Source organism: Watersipora subatra, chromosome 1, assembly GCF_963576615.1.
Source record: "Watersipora subatra chromosome 1, tzWatSuba1.1, whole genome shotgun sequence".
Taxonomy (NCBI): Eukaryota; Metazoa; Bryozoa; class Gymnolaemata; order Cheilostomatida; family Watersiporidae; genus Watersipora; species Watersipora subatra.
The window spans coordinates 78,425,811-78,452,148 of record NC_088708.1 but is presented as its reverse complement, the minus strand read 5'-3'; the positions used below and the strand labels follow the sequence as shown (position 1 = coordinate 78,452,148).

The 26,338-nt window shown below is 35.0% G+C and overlaps 2 protein-coding genes across 2 annotated transcripts in view; one reads left to right on the top strand and one right to left on the bottom strand.

Annotated features, from left to right (window-relative positions):
• Window positions 1-473: 473 nt before the first annotated feature.
• Window positions 474-19,314, top strand: LOC137395936 (mitochondrial substrate carrier family protein S-like). The gene is made up of 9 exons (XM_068082267.1): window positions 474-580; window positions 752-905; window positions 989-1,057; window positions 2,162-2,224; window positions 2,459-2,531; window positions 4,625-4,672; window positions 10,669-10,795; window positions 11,278-11,359; window positions 18,643-19,314. Exons 1-9 carry the CDS (start codon window positions 526-528, stop codon window positions 18,842-18,844), a joined length of 873 nt encoding a protein of 290 aa, XP_067938368.1. The 5' UTR covers window positions 474-525; the 3' UTR covers window positions 18,845-19,314.
• The window catches only part of LOC137391873 (serine-rich adhesin for platelets-like), a 35,298-nt gene continuing 28,144 nt past the window's right edge, over window positions 19,185-26,338 (bottom strand). Inside the window, exons 10-11 of the mRNA XM_068078423.1 lie at window positions 26,131-26,195; window positions 19,185-19,500 (exon numbers count right to left, since the gene is read on the bottom strand). Coding sequence (XP_067934524.1) covers window positions 19,323-19,500; window positions 26,131-26,195 — 243 coding nt within the window. The 3' untranslated portion in view covers window positions 19,185-19,322. The remainder of the gene's footprint in view (window positions 19,501-26,130; window positions 26,196-26,338) is intronic.

Below are 26,338 nucleotides of genomic sequence, written 5' to 3'. Positions count from 1 at the left end.
TGGTAATGAGAGCCACTCGTGGTGAAGGAGTTGTCATCACTTCGTCCGATGATCTCACTAGATCTGTTGTGGTCCAGATGGATAATGGTAGTCGCCTACGACGCAACCGTTCTGATATTATCTCACTGGCTGCTAATCCTGAGACCCCTTCACCTACTGTCACGAGAGTCTCGCGATCCGGTAGAATCGTTAAACCCCCGCCATACCTCTCGGACTATCAGCTTTGATGAGCCGCACATAGCCAGCAGGCTGAGACGTTGAACACAATCAATTATTCGTTGTTTTATTTTTGTTTATTACCTTCATATTAATCTCGGGGTGAGATGTTGTATTTGTGGCGAGTCCACTATTTTGATGAGTGCAAAAATAAAGGGTTCCGGTCTAAACTGAAATCACGAGTGTTCTGATTTATTAAACTGAATAGTTTCTCTGCTAGAATTAATGCACAACAGCCTCAAACAAACAATCTAACAGTAAGTGCCCTTGCAAGTGTCACATTTCTAGTGCAGCACTGGAAGACTGAATATGCACAACGAGAGGCGAACTCACTGGGTCAAGGATGGCATTATAGGACTTGGAGGTAAGATCTCTTGTTTCTACTACCACCTCTCAAGTGGTATAGTGTCTGCATTACTATGGACAACATCAACATTAATGTTTTGGTTTGATCGCGTGTTTATCACCGTAATAGAACGAACTTGCTTGTCAAGAGTTGGAGTGCTAGTACTAAAGTAGGCTTACTTCTCTGTAGTTGGGGTGCTCTACGGGACTACCAATGTAATGGTTGGCCATCCTTTTGACACAATTAAAACTAAGATGCAGGCTCAAAAAGGATTTGAGAATTACTCTATGGTGCGAACCTTGACATCTACTATAAAACAACAAGGAATTAAGGGCCTTTATCGGTAAGCACCTATGTGTGGCCATTGCTTCAGCTGACTCTGAAACTATTTTATGAAACTAATGTGACGTGTTACTGATATTGCAGGGGCTGCGTGCCTCCACTTTGGGGCTCTGGCATATACAGATCAATGCAGTTCGCCGTGTTCGAAGCTGGGTATGTGGATTATACTTACGCATTCAGAATATTCTTCACTCTCAATATTTGAACGTGAGAGTTTTTGCATAGATATGCCTCCATGCCGCTGCCATTATACATTTGCTTATTTTCAGTCGCTATTTTCAAAATTACACTTGACACTCTTACGTTTCTGACACTCTTTCTCTTTCACATTGCTTATGACAAATACTACATGCAATGGTGAGTAGTTAAGTACACATAATACACTCACTTTAACTGGTAATCATTGTAAGGCTGCTGCTAAAACTCCTCAGAGAGCAGTGCTCATATGGCCTTTATTAATTGCTTTGAAATTGAATATCGCATGTGGTGTGAAGCACGCAGGATCAGTGAATGTGATCACAGTTAGTTCTAATGCTTCCAAGACCAGCTACCCTGTTATTATCATATCCAGACTCTCCAAACCTCAAATACTTCATTAAAATCAAATTAGAATTAGAATTCTCATACCGTGCATCAATGCCTTCCACATTTTCTTGTCATCACTTCCTTTTACTACTTTTGAAGATCTGTTCCCGGCATGTGTGAACAGTGAAATTGTTTGTGGCAGCCGCTGCACTCATTCTAATTGCTAGCAACTCATTTGCACCAGACTTGTAGCTAAGCTGACCTGTGGCTGTGTTGGAATGTAGCTGAGCTGGACTGTAGCTGTGCTGGACTGTAGCTGTGTTGGACTCTAGCTGTGTTGGACTGTAGCTGTGTTGGACTGTAACTGTGTTGGACTGTAGCTGTGTTGGACTGTAACTTTGTTGAACTGTAGCTGTGCTGGACTGTAGCTGTACTGGACTGTAGCTGTACTGTGGCTGTACTGTAGCTCTGCTTGTCTAGAGCTGTGCCAAACTTGTGCTGAAATTAGTATCAATAACACATTGCAAATGTTTTTTTCAGAATTGTCCTCTCCAACTCAGCAAGGAGATTTGGCAGCAATCAGCCAATGTAAATGCACCTTTTACAAAGTTTTCCTCATAATGTTCTTCAGTCCTCTAACAGCAATGTCCGTTTGGGCCTTATATACAATATGTCTTCAGCTTTTGGACAAACTAGTTTAGTTACGATCATTAGAATGTATTTATCTTTTAGATATACTCATCTGAACACAGCGTTTGGTACACAAGAAATACCTGGAACAGGTGGTCTGCAAGTGTAAGTTGGTTGTTTTGATCAGACAAGAAACTGATGTGGGGTATTGTGTTTAGCAAGCCCTTTTTATGTCTTCTGTTGCACATGTACTCGTGTGCTTTGTTTATGTAGCTTTCAGTCGTATCTTTCAGTCATAACTGGTTTTGTGCTACTGGTGTAGAACATCCTGCGTGTTAGTACCACTTTGTCTTCAATTCTTAATTCAGTTTGCTCACAAGGACCTTTTATATATTTCAGACGGGTAATATTATCAGGAGTTATGGCTTCAACTGTTCGAGCCACCATAGAATGTCCCCTAGAGTATGCTAAGGTAGGAGAATGCCTGTGCATTGCTTTTGTTTTCACAGTGAGACTGCTTAAGAGACTCCACTAAACGTCCCATTAGTGTTACAAACAGTTACAGACCCTAGGCTACTCCCAGTGTTACAGACAGCAACAGACTCTAGGTTACTCTTAGTGTTACAGACAGTTACAGACCCTAGGTTACTCCTAGTGTTACAGACAGTTACAGACCCTAGGCTACTCCTAGTGTTACAAACAGTTACAGACCCTAGGTTACTCCTAGTGTTACAGACAGCAACAGACCCTAGGTTACTCCTAGTGTTACAGACAGTTACAGACCCTAGGTTACTCCTAGTGTTACAGACAGTTACAGACCCTAGGTTACTCCTAGTGTTACAGACAGTTACAGACCCTAGGTTACTTCTAATGTTACAGACAGTTACGTACTTTAGGTTACTCCTAGTGTTACAGACAGTTACAGACCCTAGGTTACTCCTAGTGTTACAGACCCTAGGTTACTCCTAGTGTTACAGACAGTAGTCTGCTATGGTGAAGTTGTACGCTATTCAAGAATTTGAGCACGAATAATTTGGAACAACATTTTATTAATTTGTGGGTCATTTGTTGAAGAGAGAGTATATTTATGGATCTATAGTTTCACTGGGTACCAGACACTAAAAGTTAAGGTTCCTTATATTATATTATGTAGGCAGGCTTTTGACAAGTGGGTTTTTCATGTATAGCGAATATAGTACATAGAAATCCAATCATGAGTTACTAATAAACTTAATTATTCAATGTAAATTTGTAGAAGCAACTGTATTGCTCATATTTACTAAGCCTTCAAATAAATTGTTGCCCTTGCTTCAAATAAAAGCTGCGGGCTCATGACGCCTCACCGAATGAAACTTGAGTTCAACGGTTATTATTTTTATAAATCTAAATGCGCTTACCAACATTAATCTATTTGTTATATCCATCCAAGATTACATCACCACACAAGTAGACAAATAGGTAAACACTACGTCTACAGACAATTCAGTGCCTGATAACGCTCATATACCTGATATCAAGTACCTGATAGTGGCGCACCGCTAACATCATACGTCGACAATTGACAACGGCGCCTGGCGGCTCTGAAAGAGTAGGCCAGTTCTCCAAACATGAAGGCATCTCCTAGAATTTCATGTGAGTTCATCTTTAAGAGATGAGGACATAAGGCAGATAAGCATATATAACCTAACAAGGAAGGCAGATAAGCATATATAACCTAATAAGGAAGGCAGATTAGCATATATAACCTAACAAGGAAGGCAGATAAGCATATATAACCTAATAAGGCAGGCAGATAAGCATATATAACCTAATAAGGAAGGCAGATAAGCATATATAACCTAATAAGGAAGGCAGATAAGCATATATGACCTAATAAGGCAGGCAGATAAGCATATATAACCTAATAAGGAAGGCTGATAAGTATATATAACCTAATAAGGCAGGCTGATAAGCATATATAACCTAATAAGGCAGGCGGATAAGCATATATAACCTAATAAGGAAGACAGATAAGCATATATGACCTAATAAGGCAGGCAGATAAGCATATATAACCTAATAAGGAAGGCTGATAAGCATATATAACCTAATAAGGCAGGCTGATAAGCATATATAACCTAATAAGGCAGGCGGATAAGCATATATAACCTAATAAGGCAGGCAGATAAGCATATATAACCTAATAAGGAAGGCAGATAAGCATATATAACCTAATAAGGAAGGCAGATAAGCATATATAACCTAATAAGGCAGGCAGATAAGCATATATAACCTAATAAGGCTAGCATATAAGCATATATAATCTAATAAGGAAGGCAGATAAGCATATATAACCTAATAAGGAAGGCAGATAAGCATATATAACCTAATAAGGAAGGCAGATAAGCATATATAACCTAATAAGGCAGGCAGATAAGCATATATAACCTAATGAGGAAGGCAGATAAGCATATATAACCTAATAAGGCAGGCAAATAAGCATATATAACCTAATAAGCAGAGTCGGTGTGACCTCAGCTGCTGAGACCTGTAACATGTGTCACATGACTCCTCAATCTCTTTTAGGTTAGAGGTCAACTCGGACACTCATGGACCTTGAGATCCGTTTACACGGTAACCCATCTACAATTTTAATGTCATTCTATTTATACTGAAGGTTGTGTATGACTTTTCCTACCAGCTTTTGCGTCTCCCATGTATTTATATAGATAATTTAAAAGATGTGACATGCTTGCATTTCATGAATATTCTTTTGACCATAAAACTCTAGTCATGTATCTCCATATGAAAGATAATGTATGATATTGTTTGAGAATGGCATCGAACAAAACCGCAATAAAAAGACGTGCTCTTTGAGGTTAAACTGAGTGCTGACAATAAAAATGATAGCTCAGTCTTATTGCATACCCAGATGGTAGGCTATGTGTATATAAAACTCAGTGTTTGTCTTTTTGTTAAACCCTGTGTCCAGTTATAGATATTAAACCCTGTGTCCAGTTATAGATATTAAACCCTGTGTCCAGTTATAGATATTAAACCCTGTGTCCAGTTATAGATATTAAACCCTGTGTCTAGTTATAGATATTAAACCCTGTGTTCAGTTATAGATATTAAACCCTGTGTCCAGTTATAGATATTAAACCCTGTGTCCAGTTATAGATATTAAACCCTGTGTCCAGTTATAGATATTAAACCCTGTGTCCAGTTATAGATATTAAACCCTGTGTCCAGTTATAGATATTAACCCCTGTGTCCAGTTATAGATATTAAACCCTGTGTCCAGTTATAGATATTAAACCCTGTGTCCAGTTATAGATATTAAACCCTGTGTCCAGTTATAGATATTAAACCCTGTGTCCAGTTATAGATATTAAACCCTGTGTCCAGTTATAGATATTAAACCCTGTGTCCAGTTATAGATATTAAACCCTGTGTCCAGTTATAGATATTAAACCCTGTGTCCAGTTATAGGTATTAAACCCTGTGTCCAGTTATAGATATTAACCCCTGTGTCCAGTTATAGATATTAAACCCTGTGTCCAGTTATAGATATTAAACCCTCTGTCCAGTTATAGATATTAAACCCTGTGTCCAGTTATAGATATTAAACCCTGTGTCCAGTTATAGATATTAAACCCTGTGTCCAGTTATAGATATTAAACCCTCTGTCCAGTTATAGATATTAAACCCTGTGTCCAGTTATAGATATTAAACCCTGTGTCCAGTTATAAATATTAAACCCTGTGTCCAGTTATAGATATTAAACCCTGTGTCCAGTTATAGATATTAAACCCTGTGTCCAGTTATAGATATTAAACCCTGTGTCCAGTTATAGATATTAAACCCTGTGTCCAGTTATAGATATTAAACCCTGTGTCCAGTTATAGATATTAAACCCTGTGTCCAGTTATAGATATTAAACCCTGTGTCCAGTTATAGATATTAAACCCTGTGTCCAGTTATAGATATTAACCCCTGTGTCCAGTTATAAATATTAAACCCTGTGTCCAGTTATAGATATTAAACCCTCTGTCCAGTTATAGATATTAAACCCTCTGTCCAGTTATAGATATTAAACCCTGTGTCCAGTTATAGATATTAAACCCTGTGTCCAGTTATAGATATTAAACCCTGTGTCCAGTTATAGATGTTAAAATCTAGCAATGAAAAATCCACACTATACTAGATTTGATCTCGAGACCTCTAGATCTGGAGGTGGCGAACTTCCTCCTCAAGCTACACGAAATACAATGGATTTATTGGGCGAGTAGTCATTACATTGGTTAAGATACTTGCGCTTAAAGCGCTTGCTTGTGGTTAATAACTAGCACTGTTGACCCTTACGTGTAATGATTGTTAAGCTGGCCCAAAACGTAGGTATTGTTTTAGTAAAGATCTAGTTTTCCAGGTAAGTTACTCAACTTCATTAGGTAATTATCCTATTATTGTGCAAGGCTCAGCATTCGCCTAGTATACATGTATATACATGTATATCTATCTCTATATAGCAATGTTAGTCTAGCGCAGGGTTGTCCAAACTTTTTGCAAAGGGGGCCAGATTTGGCGTGTTAAAAATTTAGGGGGCTAACCATGGCGGTCATTTTTTACATATAACAGCAATTAATTTAAATAAATTTTACCGAGCCAATCTGTGGTTCATGTTTGTTTTTTTATTTTCATTTCAGCTATCTTAAGCAAATGTTTTGGTTCGTTTGAAACATGCATATCCAATTGCATTGGCATTATAATTGAAATTTAATAAACACCTAACTTTACAACACTAACTTTTTTGTAGCAATTGAACAGAAGTAATTGTACTTTTGGGTACAAGTTACATTTGAAACAACAATATCTCGTCATGGCAGTTTAATATTTATAGAATTTTTAAACACAATTACAGAAAAATGAACAAGTAATAAGCATATCAACAAGTGCAGGGCTCATATAAAATATGACAGTAGCTATAAATGTTGATTGAACTTTTAAATGTTTAACATGCAGGTAACAGCGCTTCTCCCCAATTTATTAACCTTTTGAACACTGGTAGTTTTGTCAGTGGTGTCAGTAACCCTAAGCAATCTGTCCAGCCATTCTAAGTTTTTAAACTTTTATTAAATATATTTAAACATACTCATAATACAATGATATTTGGTAAAACATTAGTAAAAAGGTCGAGCAATCCACAGCAAATGTCATCAAACAGAAAAAACAGTGTGTCACCATATTCAGGCCAAAACTATAGAAGTTCGTACGATTTTAAAAAAACTCATAAAACATTTACAGTAGCATCATATCCATTGAGCACATGCTCATCATTTCATGACTCAAAATATAGTGGAAAATTATAGTTAGTATGATAAAATTCTTTATTTGCATCACAATCATTTACGACCTACCAACAAATGAGTCGTATCAATTTTTTCAAGATACCGTTTCAATAAAATTTGTTATTAAATTGAAGGAAGTGAAGATATTTGAAAACTGTTACAAATGGATGAGACATTTTTGGTCAAACATCCTGTGCAAGAATTAATCTGATTGGTTTAGGCTGTTCCTTAGAAACTGCTTTTGTAAATAAAGCCATGTGAATGCCAGAATTCCAGCCGTTAGGGATTTAGACACACCCTATGCAATGCTGGAAAATCAGTCATTGGGGTTCAAAGGGTTAATTTAATTCTACAGGGGTCCAGGCGTTATTGATTTTGTGAGAGAGGCTGCAGCCAGATGAAAATTGACTCTGGGCCACATTTGGGCCGTGGGCCGGATTTTCAACATGTTTGGCCTAGCGTCTGTCCAGTTATAGCAATAAAGTTTTAGCAGAGAAAAATCACTTCCATACTGGATTTGAACTCACGATTCCAATCACAAGTTCACTAACAAGCGTGCATAACCACAAGGCTAAGCTGTTCTCATTCATTCCCATTGCTCTTACCATATACTGTATATCGTTCTCGCGATTGCACACGCTAAATGTGCACTTTTTATTTTTAATTGATATTAAAGTTTGCGTTTGATATTTTTTAAAAGCTTTTTTACCATTAACAACTTTTTAATTTGTAATTTTCAAGTGTTCCGTTTCAATTTTAAATGTGCGTTACACTTACATTTCCGGTTTTTCGTAAGGTTCACTTGCTAAATCGGTAAAGGCTAATACTTTTCATGCAGACAATTGTATTAGCTGGAGTTAGAAATGCCGCTACAGTCTGTCTCCGTTTGGTGAGATAAAGTGTCAGACAAAGAATGTTCGATATCTCATTAATACGATACGTTTGTAGCAGTATTGAGAGGTACCAGTATCGTCCATCGATACTTTGAATACGACGAACTTCTGTTGCAACAGTAACGTTTTTTATACACACACATCCATGTACTTATTGTTTATTTTTCTCTTAATTTATTCGAACTGTACAAAAACACTTTTCTCATGATATGAGGAATAAAAGTTAGGATGGTAAATGTTGTATATGTTGAATAGAAGTAAGTTTTCTGTGCAAAGACATTTATACTACTCGGACATTCAGCTGGTATATAGTATATACTCACATTTATCCATCTATCTATATATATAAGTCTTCAAGTTTGTGTGTGTATTATCGGTTTGTCTAGCTATAGCTATTAAAATATTGGAATAAAGAATTCATATTGCAGAAGATTTGATCTTGGAACCTCCTGGTCGTATAACGAATATCTTACCAATTAAGCTACACGAGATGCATTAGATTCTGAGGCGATATATGTCACTATGTAAGTGAAAGTACACAAACCGCTCTGCCCGGCACAACGTAATTTTATGCTTGCTCTCGCGACTCTTAACAGTGAGTACTCAAAGTACTAGCTTACTAAAATTAGCCATTGGCAATGTGCCAGGCTAATGGCAAGTAGCAGGCAATTATATTACGTGTCACTGTTTATAAGCTGATTTTTAATACCTGTGCAACGCCGGAGGTTTTGCTAGTTTATCATATAATATATACAGTAGAAGCTCCTATAACGTAAATAATCCGTTCCAGGAACGTTTACGTTATAGGGAATTTTTGTTACAAGAACAGTAAAATACATGTAAAATGTGTAATCCGTTCCAAGAGCTTTCCAAACTCACCCCTTTGGTCATGCAAAAAAGAAAAACTTTACTGAATTCTTTTAAATTGTGGGCTGTACCGTAACTGCAGAATTATTGGTTTGTATCAACAACTTTTCTCATTTTTATGATCAATCTCACTGGTTTTATAGACCATAATTCCGGTAAATTTACAACAAGTTGATAGGGACTGCACATTTTTTGACGTTTATTTACAACGATTTGCTTATTTTTCTAAGCAGCAAAGTTTATTCTGCAAAGTAAAGCTAATAACAAATATTTTGTACGCCTACAATAAGGCAAAACAACAAAATCTTTTTACTATAAAAAGCAGTTCTACCTTTTCGTCGTCTATCACTATCCAGGTGTCAAGGTTAGGATAAAGAAGATTTTCGACGATACTCCAACTTGTGGCATTAAGACTGGTAAACCGTCGCTGTAACACCTGCACCAATCGATCGCATTTGTATTTATGAACAATTGTGCAGCTATTTTATTCGCCTTTTTGTTGACACATTTAACGATCCATCACGACGAACTAGAATGGCACGAAAATTATATATAACAAATATAACGCTAAAGGCTTGGTGTTTTTTCTTTCGCAATTACGGCGAAATAAGCTAACATTCAAATCGATTTTGAAAACTCACCCGACTTGACACTTTACGTTATAGCGTGTGTTACAAACGTGTGCATTATAGTGCACCGCGGGTTGCGACCTGCCTGTTCTACGGTTTTTTGCCTTACGATGTGGAACACGATGTTTTTCTGTCTCTTCCATTTGGCAATTTTTTCGCCATCAGACATCGACAAAATTTCTCTCGAAATTCAAATTTGGCAGTCAGTGTGCTGAATAAGTCGGAATATGCAAAGATGCTATTTGCCAAAATCCCTCCCACAATGCCTCAAAGAAATACTATGCTTGCTCTTTATGTGTTCAGCATTATTCGTTATAAGTTATAAGTTATAGTGAAAACAAAACAGGAAACAGGTAATAAAGATTTAGAGGATGACAAAATCAAAGTTTAGTTTAGTAAAATACATACTAAAACTTAGCTTCAAGTGTGTATTTAGTAAGCTGAATTCATTTAAGTTATATTCAAAGTTTGTTATACGTTTGTCTCGAGGGTAGGAGCTCCATACAGTACGTACTGTACATCTTATTGCAGATCATGACTACTAAATACACTAAATACACTAAAGTTAATGTAGGTAACTATAGTTATTAAGGTTAATATACTATTTTTTTATTAATTTTTAATATGTACAGTACGTACATGTATATAAAATTTGGATGTTTTTTACCAGGTGTTTGCATTAAATAATTACTATAGGTTTCTATACTCCTCTATATGACATTTTGGTCTTACGATGCCAACCCTGGAAAAAATTAATGTCGTATGGCGTGGGTCCACTGTACCTGTATCTGCCATGATACCGATGTTGTACTACATTTTATACCTCGCACATGGTCTTTGCATTCAGTTTCTGTGGCGATAAATTGCTGATGTTATTTACTTAAATTATTTAGGGATATGGAGTTACTTGGATCAGAACAGTAGGCTTGATGACATCATACTTTATGATGGTGGATACGATTAGACGGCAGTTTCCTGACCAATTCAATCGCCCTCTTCTCGGACCATTTCTCACATCTGGTTAGTTCTATACATACCGTAAAACCTGTGTTTGAACGCCACCTTTATTTGAACGCATGTTTTCTGTTCTGGTGTTGTTTTTGTATTTAGATGCTTGCTCAATTGCTTTTCCCTGATAGGTCTTCTGAGATTTATGGTAAAAATCACATATGTCAAAAGTTATGAATGAAGTTTCATATTTATCGTGTAATTTTTTTAATCTTATAAAATATATTTGTACGTGTATATATAAATGTATAATTAAACCGCGTAATTAAAACTTTCATTTAAAACAAAAGCGATTCCTATAATATTATACATATACGTACATGTATCGCAAAAATATTAATTTAATGGTAATCTGTGTGGTCCAAAAGTTAAGTTTGAAAATCATGTAGAAATACAAGGAGATTAGTTAGATGTAGGGATAATCTATGTAGAGATATTTGAGTGACTCTTAGCGAAGCATGGCAAGACAACTTTTATTGGAAGTATTCTTGTAGGATGTGCTGCCACATTTGCCTGGTGGATTGTTTGGCCATTCGAAGTGATGAAATCTCAAATTCAAGGAGGGTATGGGGATCAGTAAGTTACATTATGGTTTAAAATGTGGTACATGTATATTGTATAATATAACAAACAAAATATGCTGTACAGTATACACTATATGTATACTGTACAGCATATTAGTACATACTCTACAATATGCAATACATAATATGCTGTACAATATACAGCACATACTCTAAAATATGCAATACATAATATGCTGTACAATATACAGTACATACTCTAAAATATGCAATACATAATATGCTGTACAGTATACAGTACATACTCGACAATATGCAATACACAATATGCTGTACAGTATACAGTACATACTCTACAATATGCAATACATAATATGTTTTACAATATACAGTACATACTCTACAATATGCAATACATAATATGCTGTACAATATACAGTACATACTCAACAATATGCAATACATAATATGCTGTAAAATATACAGTACATGCTCTACAATATGCAATACATAATATGCTGTACAATATACAGTATATACTCTACAATATGCAATACATAATATGCTGCACAGTATACAGTAAACATATACTCTACACTATGCAATACATAGTGCGCTGTACAATATACACTACATGTTATACCTGTAATATATATTGAGTTATTTTAAACTGTCTATTGTAAATTACATGTAGAATAAGTCATACCTTGATTATTATGACTCACTCTATCATTCACCAGACAAAGCTGCTGTAAGTAGTTACATATAACACTGAAACTGATGCACTATATAATGCTATGTAAATCAAATACATGTATGAACTTTTTATATGTAAAAAATACTGAACATTTTATTAACTAGAAATTCCACTGTCATACAGCCCACGACCAAAGTAATAATGGGAAAAAGAAAGGGTACTGTTGGTTGTTGAAAAAGTAGTTCTCAGGAGGAATTGACAGAGTATAATGTAAATGAGACTTGTTTGAGATGATATAAAATAAACTTGAGGGAGCTCGACTCTAAAAAGGCGCAACAGAAATAACAGAAATGTAACAGAAATAAATATTAATAAAATAAATAATTAACTATCTCAAACTTATGTTTTACAATAATAAAATAAATATTAATTCAAGCTGTAGACCTAAACTACTGTACGTAATTTAAATAACAACAGCAATAATGAAATATGTTTATTATATCTCTTATTATATTGAAATGCAATATTAAAAGTAAATGGCAAGCTGCCGTGTAATATACGATTTGAAAGTTGGTTGTTGGTTAAAATAAATATTAATTCAAGCTGTAGACCTAAACTACTGTAGCCTACGTAATTTAACTAGCAACAGCAATAATGAAATATGTTTATTATATCTCTTATTATATTGAAATGCAATATTAAAAGTAAATGGCAAGCTGCCGTGTAATATACGATTTGAAAGTTGTTTGTTGGTTAAAATAAATATTAATTCAAGCTGTAGACCTAAATTACTGTAAGTAATTAAACTAACAACAGCAATAATCAAATGTTTATTATATATCTGAAATGCAATGTTAAAAGTAAAATATATTGTAATATACAGTTTGAAAGTTGGTTGTGTTGAATGTAGAACGGTTTTGACAGCGATATGTAACAGAAATAAATATTAATAAAATAAATATTTAACTATCTCAAACTTATGTTTTACAATAATAAAATAAATATTAATTCAAGCTGTAGACCTAACCTACTGTACGCAATTTAACTAACAACAACAATAAAGAAATATGTTTATTATATGTCTGAAATGCAATATTAAAAGTTAAACGGCAAACTGATGTGTAATATACAGTTTGAAAGTTGGTCGTGTTGTGATGAATGTAGAATGGTTTTGACAGCGATATGTAACAGAGAGCAAGCGTCGGCATTTACGCGTCTGGAAGTTTTATGCAAACTGGAGTGAAATAAAGAAATATTCTTGTCATAAAAGGGCGTTGTAGTAACGCCCTACCTTGTAGATAAGATGTAAAGAAATTTGGCTGATGTTCTAGATAATTTGAAAAACCTTCGGTAATTGGACAAAAACGTAGGCTGATAAATGGTGTACCACATTTTCGAACCTGTAAATCGGTCTACGCCTCAAACAGTAGACAAACAGTACACAGTAAACAGTTCTATCTGTCGCACGGCTTTATTGGCGTTTCGTAGGTCGATCGAAACTATTAATAAACCAAGCTGTTCAAGCGTTTTGTGGCGATTTGTGGCAAGACTTTATCGTTCTATTCTCTGTTCCTCGGCGTTTCAATTTCCGGTCTTAACTTTTATTAAACCAAGCTTTTCAAGCGTTTTGTGACGATTTTCGTCCTAATAAATCTGTCTATTTATGTATAATCCGATCAAATGGGTTAGTTTTAGGAATTTGCGGTAACCTTTCAAAGGCTTGGTAACATATTTAGATAGGTTTATATGCGTTTTGTATCGTTATTATACTTAAACGACTTTACTGAAAAATACAGTCAAACATGGATAACTCGTCCACGGATAGCTCGAACGCATGGTTAATTCGAACATTTCCTTTGGTCCGTTCCCACGTAATGATAAATTGCTATAGATAACTCGAACTCAACACTGTTAATTCGAACTGTTTTTTTGCCCAACAGCTACCGAAACGGTTGTTATCGCTTTAGAAAATCACTTTATTCAAAGCCATAGAGGTAAACTTCATCTTTTCGTAATTCATAAGCGTCGTTATTACCACCATCGGCAAAATATTTTTGTCAACGACTTTTCTAAAAGTTTGGTGAAATTTGATTTATACTGCGTTACGATGAATAGCACGGGCTAGCCGGGTCACGCGCGCAAGAATTTTCGCCACGCACATACAAAACAAAAATCGTATGTTGTTTTGTATGTGCGTGGCGAAATTCCTTGAGTGCGTGACTCGGCTAGTCCGTGATGAATAGTTTTCCGACGTTGATTCCGTGTTGAATCAACGTCGGAATGTTGAATGTTTAAAACGTCTTAAAAAATGTTGTAATTAAACGTATACGTTGTCTGAGCTACAAAAAACTATTCATCGTTTGACCTAAACACAGAATACGTGTGTACATTCAATAAGTATCTATTAAAAAAGCGTGAGTGATATAGAATGTACCGTAAAACCTCGTAAAACTTCTAATTGAACTGCCTCGGAGTGTTGCTCTTAACGAATCCCAGGTAAAGTAAGGTAATCTGCATAAACTTCAAGAAAAAACGGCAAAATTGATCGTGGGTAAAACCCCAAAAGAAAAAAATGTCTTTTCTTTTGAGCATTTCAACAACGATCAAGTTTTGCCAATGTCAATCTGAAAAACGTCCTGGCAATAACATCACCTCAAACAACAAACCAATCTCAAGTGATAGAAAAATCTCTATACTTTTTCATGAAAACGTTTTAAACTTTACATTAGAAGCATTTAATTTGAAACAAGCCATTTGTGCTTTTGATTTATATTATAGTTTGTATATGTACATGTATCTACTAATAAATAAGTAAATATATGGACTTGTGACAGTGCTCTGATAACTTGAATGCTCTGATAATTCGAACACTTTTGCTCGGTCCCTTGAAGTTCGAGTTATCCATGTTTGACTGTAGTTAAATTTGTTGATAGGATTTCGTTGCAAGGGTTTGGTGACGGCCGTTAACGGATAATTTTTCGGGAGTTGTTTGCACATGTGCATTTATCATAATTCTCCCAATCAATCGTTTCACTCTTGTTTGGTCATGGGATAATTCTCCCAATCAATCGTTTCACTCTTGTTTGGTCGTGGGATTAGTAATAAAATAGTATATTAACCTTAGTAACTATAGTTACCTACAGTAACTTTAGTATATATAGTGTATTTATTGCTTATAATATGCATTAAAATGTAACGTTGCGATGTGCTATGCGCAGTATGTACCATAGGGAGCTCTTACCTTCAAGACAGACGTACAAATAACAAACTTTGAATTCACTTTAAATTAGTACTAAACACTTACTAAACACACACTTAAAGCTAAGTTTTAATTTGTATTTTTATCTATTTCACTGAATTTCAACTTTCTATCCCAAACACGTTAACATCTATTATTTTTGATTTTGTTTTTAATATAATTTTAGCGGATTTCATTAAAACCTTTTTCAACCTAATTCGGCAAGAAAGCCCAAACAATGCTGTTTTTGTAATGAAATGGATTTTACTTAGCAGGTTAAGAGAAGTTGTTTGACCACTGATCTTCTGCTTGGAGGGATTGCTATGCCATCTTTGCTCCTGGTTTAAGGGGTTTAAAGGTTTATTATCGTTTTACACATGAGAATTGCTGAATTGAGAGAAGTCGGTCATCGTGTCTCTTTCAGGCATTGTGAAAATGTTTTCGGTGAACAGCATTTCCGCGTCTTTGTTATTTTGACGTATGTAATAAGCACACAGACTGCCAAATTTGAATTCAGGTGAAAATTTTGTTTCGTATGGCGAAACAAGATTCATATGGTAAGGTGAAAAAACCATCATGTTCCACTTCATATGGTAAAAAAATCATTTATCAGAGTAATTGTATCCTGAAGATGCACTGTACCATGGAATAAATTTATCACCTACTTGGGATACATGCCAATCTTTCACGGCTTCACGTTAAACACTGCAGCTAGCTTTATGTATAAAGCCAAACCAGAAGAAAAATGCATGCCCGTAAGTGAAGAAAAATGCTCAAACTCGTATAGCCAACAAGACTATTGCAATCAGTATAGATCTGTTGTACATGTAGGACTGCAGTCAGTACGGTATAAATTACACAAAAATAAACACAGTAAACATAAATAGCACAGTTCACAGAAATAAACACAGTAAACATAAATAGCACAGTTCACAGAAATAAACACAGTAAACATAAATAGCACAGTTCACAGAAATAAACACAGTAAACATAAATAGCACAGTTCACAAAAATAAACACAGTTAACATAAATAGCACAGTTCACAGAAATAAACACAGTAAACATAAATAGCACAGTTCACAGAAATAAACACAGTAAACATAAATAGCACAGTTCACAGAAATAAACACAGTAAACATAAATAGCACAGTTCACAGAAATAAACACAGTAAACATAATAGCACAGTTCACAGAAATAAACACAGTAAACATAAATAGCACAGTTCACAAAAATAAACACAGTTAACATAGATAGCGCAATACACAGAAATAAACACAGTAAACATAAATAGCGCAGTACACAGAAATAAACAACTTTGTTTAAAAGTTAGAATGATAAATGTTGAATATGTTGATTAAAAGTATATTTTCTGTACAAAACCTTCTATTACCTGTTCATCCAGCTAGTAATGATATACATTATAAGAACTATGGAGATAGTTCACTTTCAGTAATTGTAGATTATACTTATAACAGCAGTCATCTATGCGACTACAAACGAATGATCTACGCCGTTGTCTGTAATTTCTTGTACTTTTACAAATATTTATCTATGAATGTGTAGTTGTAAAGTAGTGACAATAAAAAGCAAACAATATTGCTTATAAAACTGTAGCAGGCAGCAAAAAAATGAAACACCCCCGAAGGAGGATTGTTTAGATAAGTATGTGGCTTGAACCAGCTTCTTGAAAGAAAGCAGATTAACTGAAAAGTGTGTATTTATAAACATATCTAAACAATGAAAGTTTGAAGGCTGGGTAAGTCATTGGAACAAATGCAGTGCTATCTCATTCACTAAAGAAAGGTACCCGTTTCCTTCTCTGTAGCACATCATCCTCATCAGGAACAGACATTAAGCCATGCAGTTACCATAAGCAACCTGCGGCCCTGTTTTTTCAGACTAGCAAAAATCAAGTTCACAACAGTATTAAAACAGAAGATGCGATTACTATTATTATTTTAACACTATTTCCTGAAAATTAAAATTATGAGTGAATCTTTAAAATTAACTAACATGAAGAGTAAAGATTAACTGAAAACAACAGAAAGAGCTAACAGTGATCATGGTTTGTACTACTATATATTACACATATAGTATACATGTATTTGCATATTGTACATTGTACTTATTGTATACTGCATATTGCCCATTGTACATATTGCACATATTTTATAATGCATATTGTACATATTCTATAATGCATATTGTATACTGCATATTGTACATTGTACTTATTGTATATTGCACATATTGTATTTTGCATATTGTACATATTTTATAATGCATATTGTACATATTCTATAATGAATATTGTATACTGCATATTGTACATTGTACTTATTGTATATTGCATATTGTATAATGCATATTGTACATATTCTATAATAAATATTGTATACTGCATATTGTACATATTCTATAATGAATATTGTATACTGCATATTGTACATGTATTGTTTACTACATATTGTTTACTAGCCGAATGCCTGGCCTTGTACAAGTAATAGAATAATAACCTAATGGATTTGAGTAACTTACCTGGAAAGCTAAATCTTTACCGGTGAAATTAATTTGTTTTTTATTTCATGTTGTATAATGACTGTACATGGATACTGTACAAGGTACAGGACATGCTTGCTCTACCATCTGTAGTACACAAATACTGTGTGGTAGTGAACTGTTGGCCGTCCATATTTCTCTATACTGCTTTACAAATATCCTCATTATTATCCATTATTTGGTTAATGTTTACAGTAGTACCCACAGCTAACATAACTACTAGCTAACCTACCTCTAGTACACACAGCTAACATAACTACTAGCTAACATACCTCTAGTACACACAGCTAACATAACTACGAGCTAACATACCTCTAGTACACACAGCTAACATAACTACTAGCTAACATACCTCTAGTACACACAGCTAACATAACTACTAGCTAACATACCTCTAGTACACACAGCTAACATAACTACTAGCTAACATACCTCTAGTACACACAGCTAACATAACTACTAGCTAACATACCTCTAGTACACACAGCTAACATAACTACTAGCTAACATACCTCTAGTACACACAGCTAACATAACTACTAGCTAACATACCTCTAGTGCACACAGCTAACATAACTACTAGCTAACATACCTCTAGTACACACAGCTAACATAACTACTAGCTAACATACCTCTAGTACACACAGCTAACATAACTACTAGCTGGCATAACTCTAGTAAACACAGCTAACATAACTACTAGCTAACATACCTCTAGTACACACAGCTAACATAACTACTGGCTAACATACGGCTTAGAATTGCCCGTTATACATTGCAATTTTCAGTAAAACCCGTGCATCTACCAAGTTGTGAGCTATTTCTATGGTTCTGTACAGGAAACTGAGTTTGGTGCAGCGCCTGCAGTTCACCATCAAGGAACGTGGTGGGCTCTTGGGCCTCTATCGAGGAATTGGGCCAGGAACTATTAGAAGTTTCCTGGCGAATGGAACAAGTATGATTGTTATGGTAAATGCCCAGAAGCAAATAACGAAGAGGGGCTGGCGAGAAAATGGTGTAACACTAGATGAGGAAAGCTAAAGCTATTGCTTACTCTTTTTGTTCCTCCATTTAACCGTCATGCAGTATTCCATGCATATCAACAGCTACGCTTAATCTCTCTCCTCTCATTCAGTTTATTATCATTTTTGTTATCTATGAGTCTATGCCACTCTTTATATCGACCCCCGCGAAGAGCTTAGTGATGCTTTATTCTTTTTGAGTTTACACTTACATATCTTTTGAATGCAAACAGTTTTAGAAATGTATTTTCATGCTCAATGATTTGTATATATTTTTGTAAGATATTTATTGTCCTGGTGGGGGTGCCAGAGCTAATTTGCTTCCCTGAATCTCACTTTCACTAAACTAATTGATGGAAGACTTGCCGTGAGGTCGATCTGTATTATATATATACATTATAATACATTATGTTCATGATGAGATTTGTACAAGCAGTTGTGTATACGCTTGTACCAATAATGTATATAAAAATATTGTATTTGTACAAATGACTGAGTCACTTCATGCCTCTCTGCAATCGCTCCCAAGCTTGAGCTCTAAACTTGCCTTTGCTTGGTACGGATCTGGATGATGAAGTGTTAAAAGAAGGGAATCTTGACTCATCTCGCTCACCCGAATGAGGGTTGGTTCTCGTGTGGTTGGTAATGAGTCGAGCCCTATTGTAGGGATGGAATCTGCAAGTGAGAATGATGTTTGGAATTATAACATCTGTAGCCACACGATTTAAAAATCACAATGGATATCTAGACTTCACATATCCATTTTTAAATCGTATTAGATGTTTACCTTTGATGTAAGCCAATAGAATCCATTACTGAACAAACAATTATAATGAAAAGCTAATACTTGCCATATTTTGGTTTACAAAAAGTTAAAACAGCAACTAATGAGATTTCCTTTCGGTTCAATTGACATATCAGAGAGCGTATTAGTTTCTAGAAAAAGCAGGGCTGTCAGTGCTCTTTATAGATTACCGTTCACATGATGTCATGCTGCGGGCGAATTGAGACTATAATCATTCAAACACACTGTTTACATAAATTTAAAACACAGACAATTATCTTGCTAATTGAATGTCCAGGGCCAAATGGTGACATTTTTCTGTCAATAATATGCGATGAAGCTGGAATTCAGTCTATACGTAGAGCGCGCATACAATGAAGTCGGTAACATCTGACAGGAGATGACCTGAACCGACATGCACCAACTCTTGGTCTAACTTATGGCACAACGATGCCGGTGTTACAACATAAGCCCTCACCGATTGCATGAGATGTTAGCTGCATACCAACTAGTTGCAAACCTGCTCCAAAAAAGCTCAATTTAATTCTTGTGCAACAGGACTAAACCATTTGCCATATTCAGGATTTGATGTTAAACAAACCTTGAAAATTGATCTACCGTATGTCTCCGTATATAAGCCTAACTTGCATTAAGATCAACCCTAGAGAAACAGTCCTGAAGTCAGGGAATTTAAAAGAATTAGCATATATGCCGACCCTATAAGTCGTGACACACCACGCGTATCTATCAAAGTAAAAGGTGATGGAAATGGAGTGGCTTTTGCAGGCTTATTACAAAACGTTTCTGATCCATGAATAGTTGAACACTGTTACTAGCCTATCATATATATCTTCACTTAATTGAAAAGAAACAATCACCGTAAAGCCTATAATTGAATGCCACCTCTAATTGAATGCCACCTCTAATTGAATGCCACCTCTAATTGAATGCCACCTCTAATTGAACGGCATCTCTATTTGACGGCCACTTTGACATTCTGTGATCTTTAGGAATTCATAATGACGAGTGATCGGTAAAAAAGTGTCCACAAAACCATACTAATAATGACCTGGTTACATCAATAACAATTAATTTTTTCGTTGTCAACTCCAAAGCTTTTCATTTTTTTCGTTAAAACTCTAAGCAACACCATAGAAATAAGCAGTAACTGTATCAGGCTAGTAGTAGTTCTCTGTTTAAAGCGGTCTTGATACCTCAACATATATTAAAACGGTTTACAATTATGATGGTATATGAACTACTAGGTTTAGGCTAAAGGTTCTCTTAACACGCATGCGGCTAAAAGTTTATTAATTTTTGTGCGAAATGCAACGCATAAAAGTTTTGCACAACTAAAAAAATTGTTTGATCGCTAATATCGACTAGTTCAGCAGCGCAGAAGAAAAGTTGAGATCAGAAGACATTGTAGAAGGTACAAAAAGGCCAGAAGATGATCGTTCCATTGAAAGCAACAATCAGAACGCAACTGGTTGAGCAAACATTACAAGTATTTTGTTTGTTTCCAAAATGTTAATTTTTGTTTCTGCATGTATTATAAGTTAGGTTCGTTTATGTCACTTGTTCTTGAATATATATTTGTGGCATTTGACAGATTATCGTTATATAACTGATAAATTTGCAGATTTATAGTATTTTATTTAATAGTATCATTGTGGTAATCTAATCTTATAATGAATCGACGCTCGTAACTCCTTTTCTATTGCACATAAAAAGCCGGTTTTGGCTGCAAACTGTAGCCAACATATCGATGAGTGCAATGAGGTTTTATGCACCATTGTTAAATATAGTTATAAAATAAAACTGCCTTCAAATTTAGAATGAAATAAAAAATTGAATGCTCCACCAAATTGCAAAGCAAGACACAGACTATAATATAATCACAGGTTAATTGCAAGCATTAGATATCAACAGGTAGAAATATTTTTTGGCTTCCCAATACATATTTATTAAGAGATTTTTGACAATTTGCAGGTAAGTTAGAAGATTTATTGCATCCAAAAAAGTTAATGTCGCGCCACCTGAAGAAGAGGGTTAAATTTATCTTTCCGAAATTCTGACGAGCCATTTGCAAAATACAACACCAACGGCCATTTGAACGCCACCTCTATTTGAACGCCACCTCTATTTGACCGCCACTATAGAAAAAGGGTTGAAAAATAGAGTGCCATGGCATTCCAATAGTGTTTCCGGTATCTGTTTGAGTTGAGCCAATGGAAAACATGTTTGCATTTCCCGCTGACCTTAGTTTCGCTATGCAAAAATAATTTATATAACTATTTCGTTTTCGCGATGATCAGGCGCATTACAGTTACGTAGGTTTCACAAATTGTAGATCAATGGACTCCTGATGATTGGACTCCTGGCGGGCACTGGTAATAGTGACAGTATATATTTTCAATAGTAATAATAATGTCGTAAGCTATAGTAATAGTAGTAACTCGTCTGACTCGGAACATGCTTAACTTGTCAACCACGATAGTATGAAGAGCACAAAAAGTGTGTTTGGATTCTGCAACACATTTCTGGCCTTTTTATGGCATCAGATGATGTAAAATTTTATGCTAATTAATTTGGTCCAATGTTATGACAACTTATATGCGCTAATGTTAAATATTTGGTTTTACCGAATATTCAAGTGTCTCTGAAAAATTTATTTGGTAGCGAAAGAGTTAATGGTAGTGATAAGACCATTATTGTTGTTCTATTTCTATCTTCATCTTCTATATATATATATATATATATATATATACAGTGAAACATGGATAACTCACCCTTGGATATAGCGAACACATGGTTAACTCGAATGGATTTGCTTGGTCCGTTCCCACGCAATGATAAATGGCTCTATATAACTCGAACTCAACACTGTTAATTCGAACTGTTTTTTGCCCAACAGCTACCGAAACGGTTGTTATCGCTTTAGAAAATCACTTTATTCCAAGCCATAGAGGTAAACCTCAACTTTTCGTAATTCATAAGCGTCGTTATTACCACCATCGGCAAAATATTTTTGTCAACGACTTTTCTAAAGGTTTGGTGAAATTTTATTTATACCAAACATCCGCGTAGTGATCGCCCTTCGGAAGCGAGGTAAAGTGAGGTAATCTTTGCATAAACTTCAAGAAAAATCTGCAAACTTGATCGTGGGTAAAACGCTCAAAAGAAAAAGATGTCTTTTCTTTTCAGCATGTCAACAACGATCAAGTTTTGCCAACGTCAATCTAAAAAACGTCCTGGCAATAACATCACCTCAAACAACGAACCAATCTCAAGTGATAGAAAAATCTCTATACTTTTTGATGAAACTGTTTTAAACTTTACATTAGAAGCATTTAATTTGAAACAAGCCATTTGTGCTTTTGCTTTATATTATAGTTTGTATATGTACTGATGTCTTTTCTTTTTAGCATTTCAACGACGATCAAGTTTTGCCAATGTCAATCTAAAAAACGTCCTGGTAATAACAACACCTCAAACAACGAACCAATCTCAAGTGATAGAAAAATCTCTATACTTTTTGATAAAAACGTTTTAAACTTTACATTAGAAGCATTTAATTTGAAACAAGACATCTGTGCTTTTGATTTATATTATAGATTGTATATGTACATGTATCTCCTGATAAATAAGTAAATACATGGACTTGTGACAGTGCTCTGATAACTTGAACGCTCTGATAATTCGAACACTTTTGCTCGGTCCCTTGAAGTTTGAGTTATCCAAGTTTCACTGTGTATATATATATATATATATATATATATATATATATATATACAGTGAAACATGGATAACTCGCCCTCGGATATATCGAACACATGGTTAACTCGAATGGATTTGCTTGGTCCGTTCCCACGCAATGATAAATGGCTCTATATAACTTGACCTCAGCACCGTTAACTCGAACAGTTTTTTGCCGAATTCACAAACGTGGTTTCCGTTCAATTTATTTTGAAGGAGTTTCCACTAGTCGCGGAGCTGAGACTACTCTGCTTTCTCAACGAAAGCGCTTTTTATACGCGTATAGTGTACATATAATTTCCCCCCGTACCGTATAATGGAACCGAAAAAGAAATCGTATAAAAATGATTAATAGGGTCGCTAAGACGTTAGCTTAGTTACGGCCAAGCTATAAACGTTAGAAGGTATTAGCGATAAAAATTTAATAAAGATAGACACAGCATGCAAAATACATATTGTAACAGTGATTATATGCGGATACATAAAGATAAAATGTCACAAATAGGCTCGTGGCTTGGCGTCCGCTACAACAGACATCCACTTTACGATGGCATCACGCAAGCAAAGAAAAGCGTGGAAACCTTCTGACAAACTTAAAGTACTTGAGGAAATCGAAGCAGGACAAAAGCTATCAGCATTACCAAAAAGAGAAGATTTTCGAAAAAGTACAGTGTCAACATGGATTAAACAAAAAGAAAGAATAAGATCGTTATGTGACCGAAATTCATCAAGGCTAAGAGATCGTTCAACGTCGCACGATGATTTGGATGGTGTATTATTGACTTGGTTTAGACAAGTGCGTAGTGAAGGCGTACCTATCGATGGGCCAATTTTGTTAGAAAAGGCTAACAAGTTTTTAAGGACTATAATAACTGTTTAAAATCTATTTCTACAATAAGTCACACTGTTGATCTTTGTCAAAAAATACCTTGTCACAGAATACACTGGATAGTTTTTTTAAATGAAACAACTGATCAGATGTAAAGCATGCTTTTTTGCATTGGTCATAAATGTTTACTTATGTCCAGTTTTAAAAATTATCAGAAAGAATAGATATTTTTCTATTGGGCTGAGATTTGTTTGCAGTTTTAGGTGATGTGACTGACAAGACGTTTTAAGATTAAAATTGGCAAAATTGATCTCGAGTAAAACACTCAGAAGAAAAAATGTCTTCTGAGCGTTTTAACCGCGATTAGGTTTTGCCAATTTTAATCTGAAAAAGTTCTGGCAGTCACATCACCTAAAACAACACACAAATCTCAAGTGTATAAAAATATCTATACTTTCTGATAAATACTTTAAAACTCTTCATCAGATGCCCTTTAACTTACAACAAACAACCTATACTTTAGTTTTACATATAGGCTACATGTAGTTTGTATATGTATCTACTGATAAATACATTCACTTGTGACTGTGCTCTGATAACTTGAACGCTCTGATAACTCAAACACTTTCCCTCGGTCCCGTGAAGTTTGAGTTATCCATGTTTCACTGTATATATATATATATATATAGAAAATATATATAAATATATCACATATATTGTGATATATTTATATATCACTGAGATATATACGCTGATATTTATATATATCACACACTGAGATATATATAAATCTCAGTGTGTGTCGTTCGTGTGTCCAGTTAGAGTGATAAAGTTTTGGAAACAAAAAATCTGCTTCGCACTGAAATTGAACTTAGAGCCTCCAGTTCTACAGACCGACGTGCTATCCGTTACACTGCGCATCCAACTGGCCATACTAATGAATAGTCCTAATTGTGCACATATGTAGTACTAATTACACCGGTTAAAATACGCACACACTTGCAGAAAATACTAGTGGTTACTACAAACATGCTTAAGATCATGATTGCATGAGAGATCATTACGCATAACAATAACAGTAACATAACAATTATAAGCACACTTATAAGCACAAGCTAGCTTCGGACGGACGGACACAACTCTTATTATAGTAACGATTTAGACTAGCTTAAGTTACTCAAATTCATTGGGTAAAGAAAGCTTAGCCAATGGCAACTACATTACCTGCAACTGTTTATAAACCGTTTTAAATCTTGAATGAATGTGTAGCATAGGAAGAAATGCTTTTCAACCATTTGTTTTAGCTATGCTTTGAGCTTTCAGATATTCGAATTATGCATTGGCCAGACATACCTAAATAAACACCTTCATTTAAAAGTTAGAAAAATATAAAAATAATATAAATATAAAAATTATATTTAAAAATTATTATTTATATTTAGTCTAGCTTAAGTTACTCAAATTTATTAGGTAAAGAAAATTAGCCAATGTCAACTACTACATTACCTGCCACTGTTTATAAGTCGGAATAAATGTGTAGCATAAGAAGTGAGAAATGTTTTTCAACAATCTGTTTTAGCTATGCCTCGAGCTTTCAGATATTTGAATTATGGATTGGTCGGACCCACCTAAATAAACACCTTCATTTAAAAGTTAGAATGGTAACTGTTGTATATGTTGGTTAAAAATAAGATTTCTGCGCAAAAGCTTTTTTATTCCCCGTGCAACGCCGAGTATCTAGTTTATTCATAAAGTTGAGTTAACAAAGGTTCGAGTTGTAGTTGTTGAAATTATGTTAGTATAATGCCATTTCGTTTGCTTTTAATCAGAGTTACGCACGTATAAGCCAGACTCCTTAGTTTGGTAAATCTTTTTGCATTTATAATCAGCTTTTATACAGGGATATACAGTAACTTATTGCTTAAATACTCACCGCGGATCAGATATTTCACTTGCTTGACTCGCTCTTGGAAAGCTTGTTTGTAGGCTTCCTCTTTCCTGAATATAAACATATCAGTTGTACATGGAGTAACTGTTCAGACCTAACAACTCACAGCTTGGTAAAGAAAATGTTTATGCTGCCCAGGCGAGTAACTAATACTAGCCTATGCATAGCTTAACAAATAACTACTAACAACAGA

What these genes read in the sequence shown, in the direction of transcription:
- LOC137395936 (XM_068082267.1), top strand. Translation starts at nt 526, where the DNA reads ATGCACAACGAGAGGCGAACTCACTGGGTCAAGGATGGCATTATAGGA. An exon ending in GTCCCCTAGAGTATGCTAAG is followed by an intron (nt 2,532 to 4,624) that starts GTAGGAGAATGC and finishes AATCTCTTTTAG; the next exon opens with GTTAGAGGTCAACTCGGACA. An exon ending in CCTTGAGATCCGTTTACACG is followed by an intron (nt 4,673 to 10,668) that starts GTAACCCATCTA and finishes TAAATTATTTAG; the next exon opens with GGATATGGAGTTACTTGGAT.